The 13,824-nt window shown below is 50.3% G+C and overlaps 1 protein-coding gene across 4 annotated transcripts; it reads right to left on the reverse strand.

Moving 5' to 3' along the window:
* Nucleotides 1-320: 320 nt before the first annotated feature.
* AIRIM (AFG2 interacting ribosome maturation factor) lies at nt 321-13,738 on the reverse strand. Of its 4 annotated transcripts, none has more exons than XM_026516630.4 (5): nt 13,421-13,711; nt 12,959-13,236; nt 10,808-10,987; nt 9,139-9,257; nt 321-5,646 (listed from the first exon to the last, which is right to left on the reverse strand). In XM_026516630.4, exons 2-5 carry the CDS (start codon nt 13,231-13,233, stop codon nt 5,585-5,587), a joined length of 636 nt encoding a protein of 211 aa, XP_026372415.1. In that variant the 5' UTR covers nt 13,234-13,236; nt 13,421-13,711; the 3' UTR covers nt 321-5,584. The 4 variants fall into 4 exon arrangements, with proteins under 4 accessions (XP_026372415.1, XP_026372419.1, XP_026372417.1 ...); XM_026516634.3 differs by having other exon boundaries at nt 5,176-5,646; nt 9,139-9,261; XM_026516632.4 differs by lacking the exon at nt 321-5,646 and adding an exon at nt 6,560-8,971 and having other exon boundaries at nt 13,421-13,738.
* Between the last annotated feature and the right edge of the window lie 86 nt (nt 13,739-13,824).

Here is a 13,824-nt window from a genome sequence, read left to right on the forward strand (position 1 = left end):
CCAAGTACAGCCAGGAAATGCCACACCTTACGCCCCTACCTCCTTCGTGAGCGATGCTTCCATCCCTGCGCCGTCACCAGAGCCCCGGCCTGCTTCGGGGGCTCTCGGGCCTGGGCTGGGACCTCTGCTCAGGGATGGAGTCCGCCACCATCCGGCCCAAAGCAGCCCTCGAGGCTAGAGCTGCTAGTGAGGGAAAATGCACCCGGCACCGCATGGGATATGCTCCACACATGGGCTGGTTTCAGCTCGGGGTCGTCAAAGGGAGATCGTGGTCTCCATTGCACTGGGGAGGAAACGAGGCACAGAGACGTTTCGAGGACTTTTTTTTTTTTAAAGATTTATTTATTTATTTGACAGAAAGAGACAGCCCGCGAGAGAGGGAACACAAGCAGGGGGAGTGGGAGAGGAAGAAGCAGGCTCATAGTGGAGGAGCCTGATGTGGGGCTCGATCCCAGACACCGGGATCACGCCCTGGGCCGAAGGCAGACGCTTAACGACTGAGCCACCCAGGCGCCCCTCGAGGACTTGACTGGGCACACATCGCCAGGTCTGTCCCAGACGACTGTGTGTAGATTGGGATGTGGAGCTCGTGGCGGATTAAAATCGAGGATCAGCTGTGTGACCTTGGCGAAGTCACGTGACCCTCCTAACTCCGGCTCCTCATCGGCAAAACCAGGGAACTACGGGCACCTCACGGGGTGGCTGTAATGGATAGAAAAGCTCTAGATATAATCACGAAGCAGAGAAGTTGCTCAATAAATAGTCATTAGATTATTACTCTTGGTGGCTCCCAAATCCGTCTTTCCATCACGCCCTGGCGCTTCCCAGGCGCATGTTATCAACACATTTACTTGTGGCAGTGGCCCTACGAACTTGAAACTTTTGTCCGCCGCACTTTATTTCTGCTTTCTTGATGAAGACAGTGGGGTCCGGAGAGGTCAAGTCACCCGCTCAGGTCCCGCAGGGGGGGTGGCGGACATCCTGACTCCCAGTCCAGAACCTTCTCCCCCAACACAGCAGCAGCTGCAAAGGCCCATGACCGACCCTGGCCCCGAGCAGAGGTTACGCCCTGGGTTCTTGGGAAGGAGAGAGGCGGGGAAGCCCGAGGTGGGAGGGGGTGCAGAGAGGAGGGTGGAGCTGTGTCCTTGATGTGGTGGCTGGGCCCATTCGGGGTTGTCGCCACAGTCCTAGGGTTTGGCTGGGACAGTAACCGCCATTTCCGCTGGTGTGGCAATGCCGGGTGGATCTGGAAACCCACGCCAGGCGGGGCTGGGGAAGGGAGGATGCTTTGCCTGGCCTGGTCTGAGGCTCTTTGTTGGGGTGGGGGTCCGCTCTTGCCGTGCCTGGCTTCCACCACCCAGCCCAGCTCCTGGACCCCAGCCTCCTCCTGGTGGTGTGCATGAACCAGAAGTCTTTCTGGAAGGTGATAATGGGTCAGGAGTGGCTGACAACACTTACTGGGTCAGGACCGGGAAGCACCTCTTTGGGGCTTTCCGAGACATGGTTGCATGATGGGGATTGCCTGTGACCCGAAGACTGGGTAACAGGAGCCTTTGGGAGGGGAGCGAGGCCAGGTTCGTCACCGACAGGCCCGACATCGGCTCTGTGCAGGCTCGGACCTGGGAGGAGAGGGCGTCTGTCCCCAGCTCTGGGGTAGACGTTTGCAGTAGGTCCAGAAGGAAGCGGGGCAGGGCCAGTGACACATGTTGCAGGGCCCCGTGTAAAATGAAAATCCTCCCTCTTGTTCCCAAACTATCAAGAATGTCAAGAGGGCGACCGCAGAGCATTAAGTGAAGCTGGGCCGCTCTTCTAAGCACAGGTCGCAGGCTCGAGAAGCCGCCCTCCAGTGGGATCTAGGGAAAGTAGGAGAAGGATGAGGCCCCGTGAAGGGCAGCCACGGGGTCTTCTCCTGGCCCTCGTGATCTCTTGACCAAAACGAAGAGGTGAACAATTTGGGGGCCGCATTCAACAGTCCCTAGACGGACAGCGTGTTCCATCTGTAGCCCCCCCCAAGTACCCAGTCCACCTCAGCCAACCAGCACCCGCAGAGTCCAGCTCCTGCCTTATTTGGAGGAGGGAGGGCATTCAACTTTCATCCCTGTCTTGGGGGAGTTCGAAGTGCTGGGAAAAGATGTCATGCTTGGAGCCCGTCTGGGAAAAAGGCATCTGGAGCTGTCCCGTTAGTTTACGGAACGGACACCCGAGAATGGCAAGGACAAAGGGTGACGGCCCAGAAAAGAGGCGAAGTATTAATAACGGGCTTGGTCGGCGCTGGCCTCCCGTCCCCCGCCCCGGGCTTCGTGTGGCCGGGAAGCCTGATGTCTCTGTTTCAGCAGTGGGCTCAGAACCAGCTTTCAGAGCAACGTAAGCCAGGGGTAATTTTTAGCACAGACGTAACTTTCTAGTTCCTTTTCCCTACCCCTCATTTTTCAGTTGCCTTTAAAGAGGCCGCAGAGAGCTGAAAAACAAATCCAAGTTTAAAGAGACAAGTGCAAAAATGCAAACCGGGCAAGGGGACAGAGCCCTCAGCTGGACAAACTGTGTCTGGAGAATAGCGTCCTCAGCACGGCAGGTGCTGGGAATTTACGGCCGAGTTTTGTAGACGTTTCACCACGTTATGAGCCAGCTCAGGAGACCCTCGTAAAACTCTGCTTATAGGAAAGAACAAACTAGCTGATAAAAGTCAGCTGCAGCCTATAAACGCGCTGCGGGGATTGCAATTGAGTGGTGGATTTATTAGTCTGGGCTCTTTGTGCAAATTAAGAACAAGTGTGCACATCTGACTCGCGGAGGGAAGGGCCCGAGCAAGTACCCAGGGCTGCTCCCTGCTCACAGGATGGCAAGTGAGCCACGCTCACCCTTCCCTGTTCCTTTCCCCAGGAGAGACCAGAGGGAAGATTCTCCCTGAAATTCAGTTGCTGGGGATCTCCTCTTACATTCCGCTTCCTTGCCTCCCACAAAAACCCACAGAAGGAATCCCTCCCTCTCCATCCACTGCCTTCCCCACACGTCCTCTATGCCAGCAGTTCTAACCTGGGCTTTCGTGTCTGTCTGGCCTGCTAGACCGCGTACTTTCCTTAGGTATCTTTGGATCCCCAGTAATCAGTTCTGTGTGGGGCACGCGGGGAGGCCTCTGAACGAATGAATATGGATGTGGCAGACTGTAAGGTGCCCTATACAGAAGTTACTACGACCCCTCTCCAAACAGTAGGAAGGTGTTGGGGGAAGAGGCCTGAGGCGCCCTCGGGACTGAGGACAGAACAGGTGCTGTGAAAGAATGAGGGAAGGAGCGGTGCAGTCAGGAAGCGATTGTGGCGAGGTTCTTCCCCGGAGAAGGGCGAGCTTTGAGGCTCATCTACTCAGCTCCCTCTCTGCTGCTTTTTCTTAGGATTAAGGCTCTTTCTGAAAGAATGACCCTGCAACAGAATGAGGGTCCTTGATAAGAACGCAGCTATCCTGCCCCTCCTTGCACATGCCCGATCAGAATCTCTGGGGCTGGGGCCCTGAAATGCCGTACCAGGTCCCAGTCTCAGAAAAAATGACTTTCCGTTGCATTTTATAGAAACCGAGGAGCGTTCTAGGAATGATGGGGAGGGAGAGTGCCTGGAAGGGGCACCCCTGTCATTCCTTAAGAACGACCAGCTATCTCCTCCCAGCCCAGGCATTAAGGGCAAAAGTGAGAGACTCTGGCAGACAGCCTCAGGACTCACTCCAGCCCTCGAGGCTCTGGGACCCGAGGGGAGGCTGGTTGGCAAGGCTGCAGCTGCCCTGAGAGAGCCCTGCATGTGCCACTGCCCAGCCAGATGGGGCCATGCTGCACTCGCCTCGTTTGGAGGAGCCCTGTCCTGTGCGGGGCTGGGTGAGTGGGCGTCAGGGATGCAGAGAGGGAATCAGCGAAAGGGAAAGACTCCTTCCACCAGAACCAAGCAAGCCCTGCGGCAAAGTGTGGCATTGTCGCTGATGAGCTGTGGGCGCTTAGGAAACCCTCTGTCTCTCGGAGCGCACTTGCTACACTGCTTGCTAGGTGTTGAGGATGCTCAAAAGTGCCGCAGCGCTGCCCACTTAGTAGGTGACTAGTAAGTCTGGCGTGAATGTCAACCCCTTCCATGTTGCTAAACTTACCAAAACCCTTCACATATCTCTTCTCACTTAAACCTTACAATTCTGTAAGGCTAGATCATCCTCTCCATCGACACAGAAGAAGAAATCGAAACGGAGAGGGAAGATGGCTTACCCAAGGTCCCTTAGCTGGTAGGAGGCTGAGCTGAGACTTGAGCCCGGGTCTGGGTCACTTGCAACTCAGCAAGCTTTCCCGAGTTGATCATGCACGAGCTCCTTCCCCTCCTCCCTGAACCTCCTCCAAATGCACACCCTCCCACGCAAATGTGCGGAGAGGAGGCATTGTAAACAACGGAGCACTCGAACAGTTGGAGAAGGTACCTGGCCCCCATCATCCAGATTGAAGTCAGACATAATACAGTCACCACACAATCTGGACTCTCCGTGGGCAGGCAGAAGTCCTCCTCTTCGGAGCCTAGGATCCCACCAGCTTTGAAAAACCACTACTCTGCCAAGAGAATTTTGAGGTCAATTTGTAAACGTGGTTGGGGTAGAAACAGGAACAAAAGAAACCTAAATTCTTCATTTCATCCCAACAGATTGTCTCATTGGCAGGAAAGGGGTTCTGACCACCAAGAGTCTATTTGCCCAACTGAGGCGAACAGAAAAGAGCTCACATCTAATATCTCAGCCCGTAAGCTACGATATGCTTATGAAGGAGCGTGGTGGGGGCGCCTGGGCGGCTCAGCTGGCTGAGCGTCTGACTCTTGATTTCGGCTCACGTCATGACCTCAGGGTTGTGAGCTCGCTTGCTCTCTAATAAATACATAAAATCTTTAACGAAAAAGGAGCACTGGAATTATTCCCACTATGAGGATTCTCCTTACTTTATAAACATGAATCCAGTAAAAATACCAACAGAGTTCTTTCTTCAATGGGTGACCAGGTAGGGGATGATTAGTTAACTGAAAAATTCCAGGGAAAACAGGTATAATGAATGGGGGTGGGAGTACAGGAAGGTTATGGAAACCTGTAAGACACTAAGCCTTTGGAAACCTAACGTCCATCAGTAAGGGGCTCATTAAATAAACCATGGTATACCCAAACAACAGAAAAATACGCAACTGTTTTAGAAAAAGTGAAGGAAGCTCTTTACGTATTCACGTAGAATGATCTCTAAGATACAGTAATAAGAAAAAAAGGTGCAAAGCTGAGTCTGTAGCATGCTATTTGTACAAAATTAGGGAGAAAACACAAAAACCCGTTTGCTTGTTGTATTAGTTATCTATTGCTGTGGGACAAATTACCCCAAAACTTAATGATTTAAAACCAATATTAATGTTTCCATGGGTCAGGAATCCGCACACAGCTTAGCTGGTTGCCTTTGTCTGAGGTCCACATGAAGTTGTAGTTGAGCCGTTAGCTGGGGCTGTGGTCTCAACTGAAGGCTCAACTGGGCAGGAGGGGGGCCGTTGGGGATCTTCTTCCAAGCTCAGTCACGTGGTTGCCGGCTGGCTTCTGTCTTTCACATGAGCACACCATGGGGCTGCCTTGAAGCACCAGCTGACCTCTCCGAGGGCGAGAGACCTGAGAGTGAACGATGGACCCAAGTTGGAAGCTGCAGGGTTTTTTTATCAGTTAGTTTCAGAAGTAGCACCCCACTACTTCTGCAGTGTTCTGTTCATAGAAGCAAATCTGTAAGCCCAGCCCACACTGAAGGGGAGGAGAGTACATAAGGACATGAATACCAGAGGTGGACCCCTTGGGGGCTATTTCAGAGGCTACCAACCACTGTGCGGATATGGGCAAAGAATATTTTTGGAAGAATGCATCAGACATTTCACACTGGTTGCCTCCAGGGAAGGAAGTGAGTAACTGGGAGAGGAGAACTTTTCACTGAACGCTCTTGTACTCTTTGAATTTTGCACAATGTGAATGTGTGACTTATTCAAAAGATAAATTTATTTTAAATTTATAAAGGACAATGAAAAAGATAGCATTTTAATAGTAAAAAAGATAAGGAACAAAATAAAAACAGTGATACTTAAGTAATACATAGTTATTATGAAGCACTGTAAAATACTTGTATCTATGGTCAGGATTTAAAGACCTCTGTACCACACACACACACACACACACACACACACACACACAGAAGCGACTCCCACTTGCAGACTCTCAAGCCAGGCATTCCGGGCTCTTCACAATTGGGCTCCAGTGCACCCTATGGAGCCGTTCCTCCATCTCTCTATGAACCCTAGTGACTTGCTCAGTGGAACTACTACTATTTGCCAGTTCCAGGAGATAAAAGCAACAAGCACAATGCCTGGTACACAGCAAACTTTTGATCCATGCTGGATTCCAATCTTTCTCAAACACTGCCTTTGCTTATTAGACAGTCCCCTCGGCACGGAACGCCCTGTGCTCCTCTCCATTCCCAAGTCCTAATTCACATGTCAATCACTATGAAGTATTCCGACAAGCAGTTAATTATCGCCTCTTTCTTTTTTTAAAAAAGATTTTATTTATTTATTTGTCAGAGAGTGAGAGAGCACAAGCAGGGGGCGCAACAGAGGGAGAGGGAGAAGAAGGCTCCCTGCTAAGCAAAGAGCTGGATGCAGGACTCGATCCCATGACCACAGGATCATGACCTGAGCCGAAGGCAGTTGCTTAACCAACTGAGCCACCCAGGTGCCCCTCTTCTGTTTAATGTCAAATATAACACTTTTTTTTTTTTTTTTTACCTCGCCATAACTTATTTTGTAACTGGAGGTTTGTACGCTTAACTCCCTTTCACCTATTTTGTCCATCCTCCAACCCAAAACACTTTTATTATTGTTTTACAATTTAAGTCTCTTCAATTCAGTCTGGTCCCTGGATCATCAGCATCAAGAGTACCTGAGACCTTGTGAGAAATCCGGAATCTAGGGCGCTGCCACCCCAGGCCTATAGAGTCAGAATCTAAAATTTAACAAGAGCCCAGTGATTTCTATACACATTAAAACTTAAGAGATACTGACTTAAATCTTTCCCTGGTTGAGCCATAAACCTTTCTAGGGATCTCCTTCCTCTGCCCCAGAGCACATCATAAGGCCTGATACCCAAACGTTTTTAAGTTTCATTTACAATTATTATGTATGTGATACATTTTTTTTAATTCCCGGAAGAATATCTACCATACTGTTAAAGACAGTAGACACTGTGCATTCTCACTTTTCGTAATACGTCGGTTTCTCACAATCACCATGTATGATCTTGATAGGTAGAAACACATGAAAGTCTAGAAAAATAAAAGCTCTACTACATTCATAAAATGGGATATGTGTGTAACGGTATCTACTATAATTGCATTAAGCTATGTTTACAGATATGAAAAGATGGCCAAACTATGTATTTTTGAACAGATTATTAACAGTATGTACCGATGATACTATATAGTTGGGTTTAATTTGTGACTGTGGACACTGAGAGGGCAGATATCAAAGGATCTGATGGAGCTTGCTTCATGCTCTTCCACACTTACATTTTTTTTCTACAAATTTCCTAGGACTTTTTAAAAAGCATATATATCACTTTTATAGTAAGAAAAAAGTCATCTTCATTTTAAAAATACCTGTACTCTGTATTAAGCCTCTTTACATCCAGTGACCCAGTTTTTTCCACGGTGCCCAAAGCTGACAAGTCTGGAAGCGCCCGACCATTTCACAGATGAAGGCCTGATTCGGGGCGGTCTTCCCCCACCCGGCAGCTACTCCCAGATCAGAGGAACGTGGCAAACCAGGCACCAGCTTTGGTCGAAACCGCTGTCATTTCCGCCGTCTCGCTATCTCCAGGCACTTACTCCCAGACGGAGGGGGAAGAGAGAACACTCCCCCGAGACAAAGCTCGCGCGTATACATGCTGCATCACCGCCCCCTCGTGGTGGGCTCTGGAAACGGACGTTCTTGACGGTTTGGCGCCACCGCAGTTGGAAGACAGTGACGCAGGCCCTCACCTCTGATGGTTCCACTTGGGATTTCTCAGCTCTTTCCACGGTGCAAAAAGCAATACGTGTCCACCAGAAACCGTACTTCACATTTGGAACGTGGGTCTCTCCCTGGGCTGGCAACACGCGGAGATGCTGGGCCGCGGCAGCAAAGGCACCACGGCTCAGTCAGCCCCCAGATCACGAGGGTGAACAACTCACACAGCCCTTCTGTGTTTCAAGCAATCAATGCCATGAGATGGTCAACACTTCACTGTAAAACACGCCTTGTGCTAGATGATTTTGCCCGACTGCAGGCTAATGTGAGTGTTCTGGGCACACTAAGGTAGGCTAGACTAATGTTTGGTAGGTCAGGTGTATTAATGCCTTTTTGACTTACGATATTTTCAATTTATGATGGGATTATCGGGATGTAACCCCACTATAAGCTGAAGAAGATCTGTACTGTTTTCTATCATCACCTTTATTTCTTTAAATCATCAAGAAAAATCATCTTCCATCAAGGAATCAGGTACTGACACAAATACACAGAACAGGGCTGGGTGTCCAACAAGTTCTGGGCATTGGATGATGCCGAGGTTGGTGCCACACTCCCTCCCCTGCCCTCTCCTTCCCTACCACTTCTGTGGCGGTGGCTCCTGCCCCAGTGTTCTCCTGCACTGCCTTTCCTGCATTCTTTCCGCCTCCATCCACTCCCGAGCTTAGGAAAGGGCAAGGGGTGGCCCCTGTGCCCTCAGCTGTGACGTCACAGGGAGAGGCGCCAGCATCAGAAGCCACTCCTCAGGCTCTAAGCACTGATTTTTCAAGTGTGGCAGGGTACCACACCAGAAAGCACCAATGTCAGTCTTCAACCGTGTCCCCCTAGTTTGCTGGTAAACACATGGCTTCCTTACTCTTCCAGGAAGAAGGAAACATTCAACAAGGTATCTGGAATAGGAAGAGAGAAAAACTGTGGCGTATCACCTCTCCAGAGAACACAAAATATCCGATTTATAAAAAATACAGGGCACTGCAAGGGCATCTCTGTAATCCTACCAAAAAAGTGAGACACACAGAGAGAACGCAGACATGAAGGAATAAATGAAAACCAGTACCTTGTACGAGGCTTTGGTGTTCATCTTCTGAAATTTGGTCCCAGGCCTTGGGCAAAGCTTGGATGTTTGCCAAGTCTCCCCACTGGATGGAAGACAGGAGGTACTTTCTCTTCAGGTAACTTCCTGGAAGTTAAGGACTGCTCAAAAAGCCGATGAGGGCGCCTGGCTGGCTGAGTGGGCCAAGCGTCTGCCTTCGACTCAGGTCATGATCCCGGGGTCCTGGGATCCAGTCCCGCATCAGGCTCCCTGCTCAGTAGGAAGTCTGCCTCTCCCGCTACCCCTCCCACCTGCTCGTGATCGAGTTCTCTCAAATAAATAAATAAAATCTTGAAAGAAAAAAAAAAAAGGCAAATGAAATATGCTGAAGGGGGAAAATGCCCTGGAGAGAGCTATGGGGAGCTCAAAGAGGGAAAGGGGGGCTATCATTCCATTTACCGGTAGCAGGACTCACCTGCGCCACCCATCTTTACCAAGCACCTCTTCACTCACAGCGCTACGGGGTGGGAGGATGAAACACCGCCCCAACAACCTAGGATCTCACCATGGTGAGGAAAGAACCAGGGACTGAAAAGAGAGTTTCAGTGACATCAAAGAGGACACTGCAGGGCAGTTCAGAGGATGCACACCTCCCACTGAGCGGGCAGGAGGGATTCCGGCCGGCTGGAAGAGCACAGGCAAAGGCACAGAAGTGGGGAAGCATGGATTGGTTTCAGGGCCGAGTAAATCCTCCAATCTGGCCGCCAAGAAACACGTGCAGAGCAGTAGGAAAGGTGGCTGAGAAGGTAGGTTGAACCAGAACAGAAAGAGCACTGAAGACCAACGTAGGGATTCTGGCCTGTGAGCCATGGAAGCTGCTGGCAACTCTGATGTACGCAATGGGCAGAACGAAGACGCCTTCAGGATGCAGTGAGGTCGCCAGCTGGAGATGGCTTAGATGCAAAAAGGCCGGAGACAGAGAAACCTGTCAAGAGGCTGCCAGACCAAGGGCCCACGTGAGAGGCAAGAAACTACGGAAGAGGCAGCGCGGACAGAGAAAGAAACTCCAAGAAGTGCTCAGGAAACAGAATCAAAGCACCTGACAAGTGGCCACGTGGACATTCTAGAACAGTACCTGGCACGTAATCAGTGCTCAGTACTGTTGGCCACAGCTCTGTGAAAAACACAGGCTGATTCTGTTACTCCTCTTCTCAAAACCTCTGAATAGCTTTCCATCTCACTCAGAGCGAAAGTCAAAATCCTTCAAAGACCTCCAAGGCCCTACAAGGTCTGGCCCTGTCTCTCTGACCATGTCTCCTATTAGGCTCCCCCCCCTCACTCTAGTCTAGCCCCATTGGCATCCACACGATTTTCGGAACACATCAGGCATGCTCTCACCTCAGGGCCTTTACACATGATGCTTCTTCTACCTGGGACACGCTTCCCCCACATAACACCTAGTTCTCTCCCTCGCCTTTAGGTCTCTTCTTAAACGTCACTATCTGGAGGCCTCTCCCGACCACCCTATTTAAAATCACAACTCCACCCTCACCCCTCACTTGCCCTCCTTTATTTTTCTCTAAGTTCAGAGACTGACCCGTACTATACAGTCGTGTAATCTCGTGAAAACTGAAACTAAAAAGACTTCCCGAAGCAGCTCTGGACGCTTGTCTGAAACGTACGCAAAGGATACGAATCTCGATAATGTCTCTCAATATCCTGCAACCATTCCAACATGTCAGCCACAGAGGGGCTCACCGCTGAAGCCTGCAGGACAGCATCGACGCCAATCGAGCCCGCACGCTGGTCGTAGACCTCAAGCACCTGCTCCACGTGCCTGCTGACGGTGTCGCGCACCTGGAGGAGGGCGGCTCTGCGGGAAAACGGCTCCTCTTAGACAACATCATGAGAAAGGCCTGAGGCAGGGTTCCTTAACCTCAGCACACTCTGGATGGTTCTCTGTGGTGGGGGGTTGCCCTGTGCATTTTAGGGCACGGAGCAGCGTCCTTGGCCTCTACGCACTAGATGACAGAAGCAAGCCACGCCCCCATCGTCCCCAGGGTGTGACGATCAGTAATGTCTCCGGATATTGCCAAATGCCCCAATGGGAAAAACCGCTCTGGGTGCACACAGACTACCTGCGGATCTTAGGAAAGTTACTTACTCTCAATTGTGTATAAAAATGGTCTGTTATGCTCACTGCACACCCTAAGAACAGAGAACACTCAGACTGGCACATAGAACGACAAACACCCATCCGATGAACGAATGAGTGAAAGGGTTCTTGTGAAGATTAAATGCAATAATGCTTATAAGGTGCTTAGGAAGTGCCTTGCTCACGGTCAAGATGGTATTATTCCACCGGTGACTCCAAGGGAACCGGCCACCGAGAAGGCCACAACCTTCCAAAGGGCAAAGCATTCCCTAACCTACAATTGTGGCTTTGAAAATGTGCGGCTTTGATTTACAATTAAAAAATAGACTTAATATAACAGCCCAATACTCACACACAAATATGTCATCAACTGAAATAAAAGTTCACTACCTCAGACCACACCGCAACATAATTTAATCGACTATCTCTCTTCTAATCAACTAAAACACTAAGTTTGGTTCATTTTTATATTCCCAGCACCTTGCACTTGGCATCCCATAGGTGGTTAGTTATTTTGTACAAATGACTACACAGAAGATCCCCATATTTGACCATTTCCCATTCGTCTACAGCACAGACTGTATACACCAGAAACTTCTTTTGTTCTAGTCAAGAAAAGGCCTATGTGAGGGGCGCCTGGGTGGCTCAGTTGGTTAAGCATTCGACCCGCGATTTTGGCTCAGATCATGATCTCATGGGTCATGAGATGGAGCCCCATATGGGGCTCTGTGCTCAGCAAGGAGTCTGCTTGAGATTCTCTCTCCCTCTCCCTCTGCCCCTTTCTCCACTTGTGTTCTTTCTCTAAAATAAATAAAGAAAGAAGTCAGAGAGAAAGAAAGACAGACAGACGAGTCTATGTGTCTCTTGTCTATCCTCAATACTTACAACTCTAAGATAGAAGGTCTCATGATAGGCACACTAAGATTTAGAGATGTACTATGCCTGGCACAGAAACACCAATGTACAGAACAGAGTGGTGGATGAAGACTCTGGCCTTGGTGTCAGGCAAACTTGAGTTAGAATCCCCGCTTTACCATTTACTAGCTGTGCGACCACAGGCCATCTGAGCCTCTGTTTTTCTCACCAGCAAAGTGGGACTAAGTGAGGTTAAGTCGGAGATATTGAAAACATTTTATGTGAGAATGTATGTAAAACCCTTAGCTCTAGCACCTGTTGAGTTTAAAGTATAATTCCTCACTGCTTTTGACAAAAGAAGACTATAGAGAAGGGCTAATAAACTTTGATTGCTTTTCTTTTCCACTTTTGTAACTTCTACCGAGACCACACTGCCATGCCTTATTCGACAAGGGAAATGCCATAAAATGACTTAAAAAAAAAAAAAAAGATTTATTTATTTATTTATTTATTTGAGAGAGGGAGAGTCTCAAGCAGACTCCGCACTGAGTGCAGAGCCCAACACGGGGCTTGATCTCACAACCTGAGATCACGACTTGAGCCAAAACCAAGAACCGGAAGCCCAACTGACTGCACCACCCAGGTACCCCATAAAATGACTTCTTGACAAGAGAGGTCCCATTGCAACAAATGGAAAGGAGGCAAGGTTGAGACACCTCCAAATACCATGTTGTCGAGTAAAGGGTAAAACACTCTTCTGACCGATCCTAGCTACTTATGAAACACCAAGTTTTTCAATCTTTCTGCCAAGAAGGAACGGCACTGAACTCTTACAGCCTCTCCCCTAACTTGTCCAAGACAGTGTCGCCAGCCGCCAGCTGCTTGCGCCTCAGTCGCTCCTTCAAGTCGGGGAAGGCCCGAAGTGGAGGCACATCCTCAAACCGCAGATTCTGCGCCGCCTGCAGCTGCTCTGCCAGGTTGCTGAGGGAGGCCAGGAGGGGCTGGCAGTCCCTCAGACTGCTCTGCCACAGGCCCTGCTGCTCCTCCACCACGGGAAAGCACTTCCTCAGGGCCTCCTGCACAGCAAGCAAAGGTTGGTCTTGAGTCATCTTCTGCCGAGATGAACAAAAACAGAAAGGAGGAGAAAAAAAAAAAAAAAAAGCATTAGGGTCTCAAGTCGGCAGGGGAAGTAGCGGGTCCCAGTGATTTCCGTGCGCAGGTGAGTCCCGCTAAACCAGGGTCTCCTCACTGTGTATCCCTTCCGACAAGACGTCCTGGCGCGAGGCGTTATCTTACCTTCAGAGGGGCTCCGGAGGCAGGGCCCTGGTCTCCCACCTCGGGAAGGGTTTCCTGACCAGCACTTGGAGGAGGTTCGCCCGCAGCTCGGGCAGTCTCCGGTTTCAGACTGCGGATTCCCCGGGCCGAAGCGCTGTCTCCGAACCCGTGCTTCCAGAGCCGGAATCTTGTCTCCTGTCCTGGAAACTGCCGGTCGCTTTCCCTAAACCAGCCGGAAAACCTGAAGCTAACGCCATCAAACTCTGAGGACCACCCAGGGCCGCCAGCAAGCGCCCGCGGTCTCTCTGCGCATGCCCCGGCGCGGCTACCGAGTCGCGAACCTATGTCGTCCACCGCAGTGCCTTCTGGGTGCTGTAGTCCTACGTGTGCACGGGCGGCCTGGCCGCGGAGCTTCCTTGTGATTG

The sequence above is a fragment of the Ursus arctos genome, unplaced genomic scaffold, assembly GCF_023065955.2.
Source record: "Ursus arctos isolate Adak ecotype North America unplaced genomic scaffold, UrsArc2.0 scaffold_32, whole genome shotgun sequence".
Lineage (NCBI taxonomy): Eukaryota > Metazoa > Chordata > Mammalia > Carnivora > Ursidae > Ursus > Ursus arctos.

Bases quoted from the DNA above. Each gene is read 5' to 3' on its own strand.
- AIRIM (XM_057305336.1), bottom strand. From the start codon at position 13,233: ATGACTCAAGACCAACCTTTGCTTGCTGTGCAGGAGGCCCTGAGGAAG. The intron at 10,988-12,958 runs GTAAGAGTTCAG...GTTTTCCCGCAG, and splicing joins GACAAGTTAGGGGAGAGGCT to AGCCGCCCTCCTCCAGGTGC. The intron at 9,258-10,807 runs GTATCCTTTGCG...ACTTCCAGGAAG, and splicing joins GAGAGACATTATCGAGATTC to TTACCTGAAGAGAAAGTACC.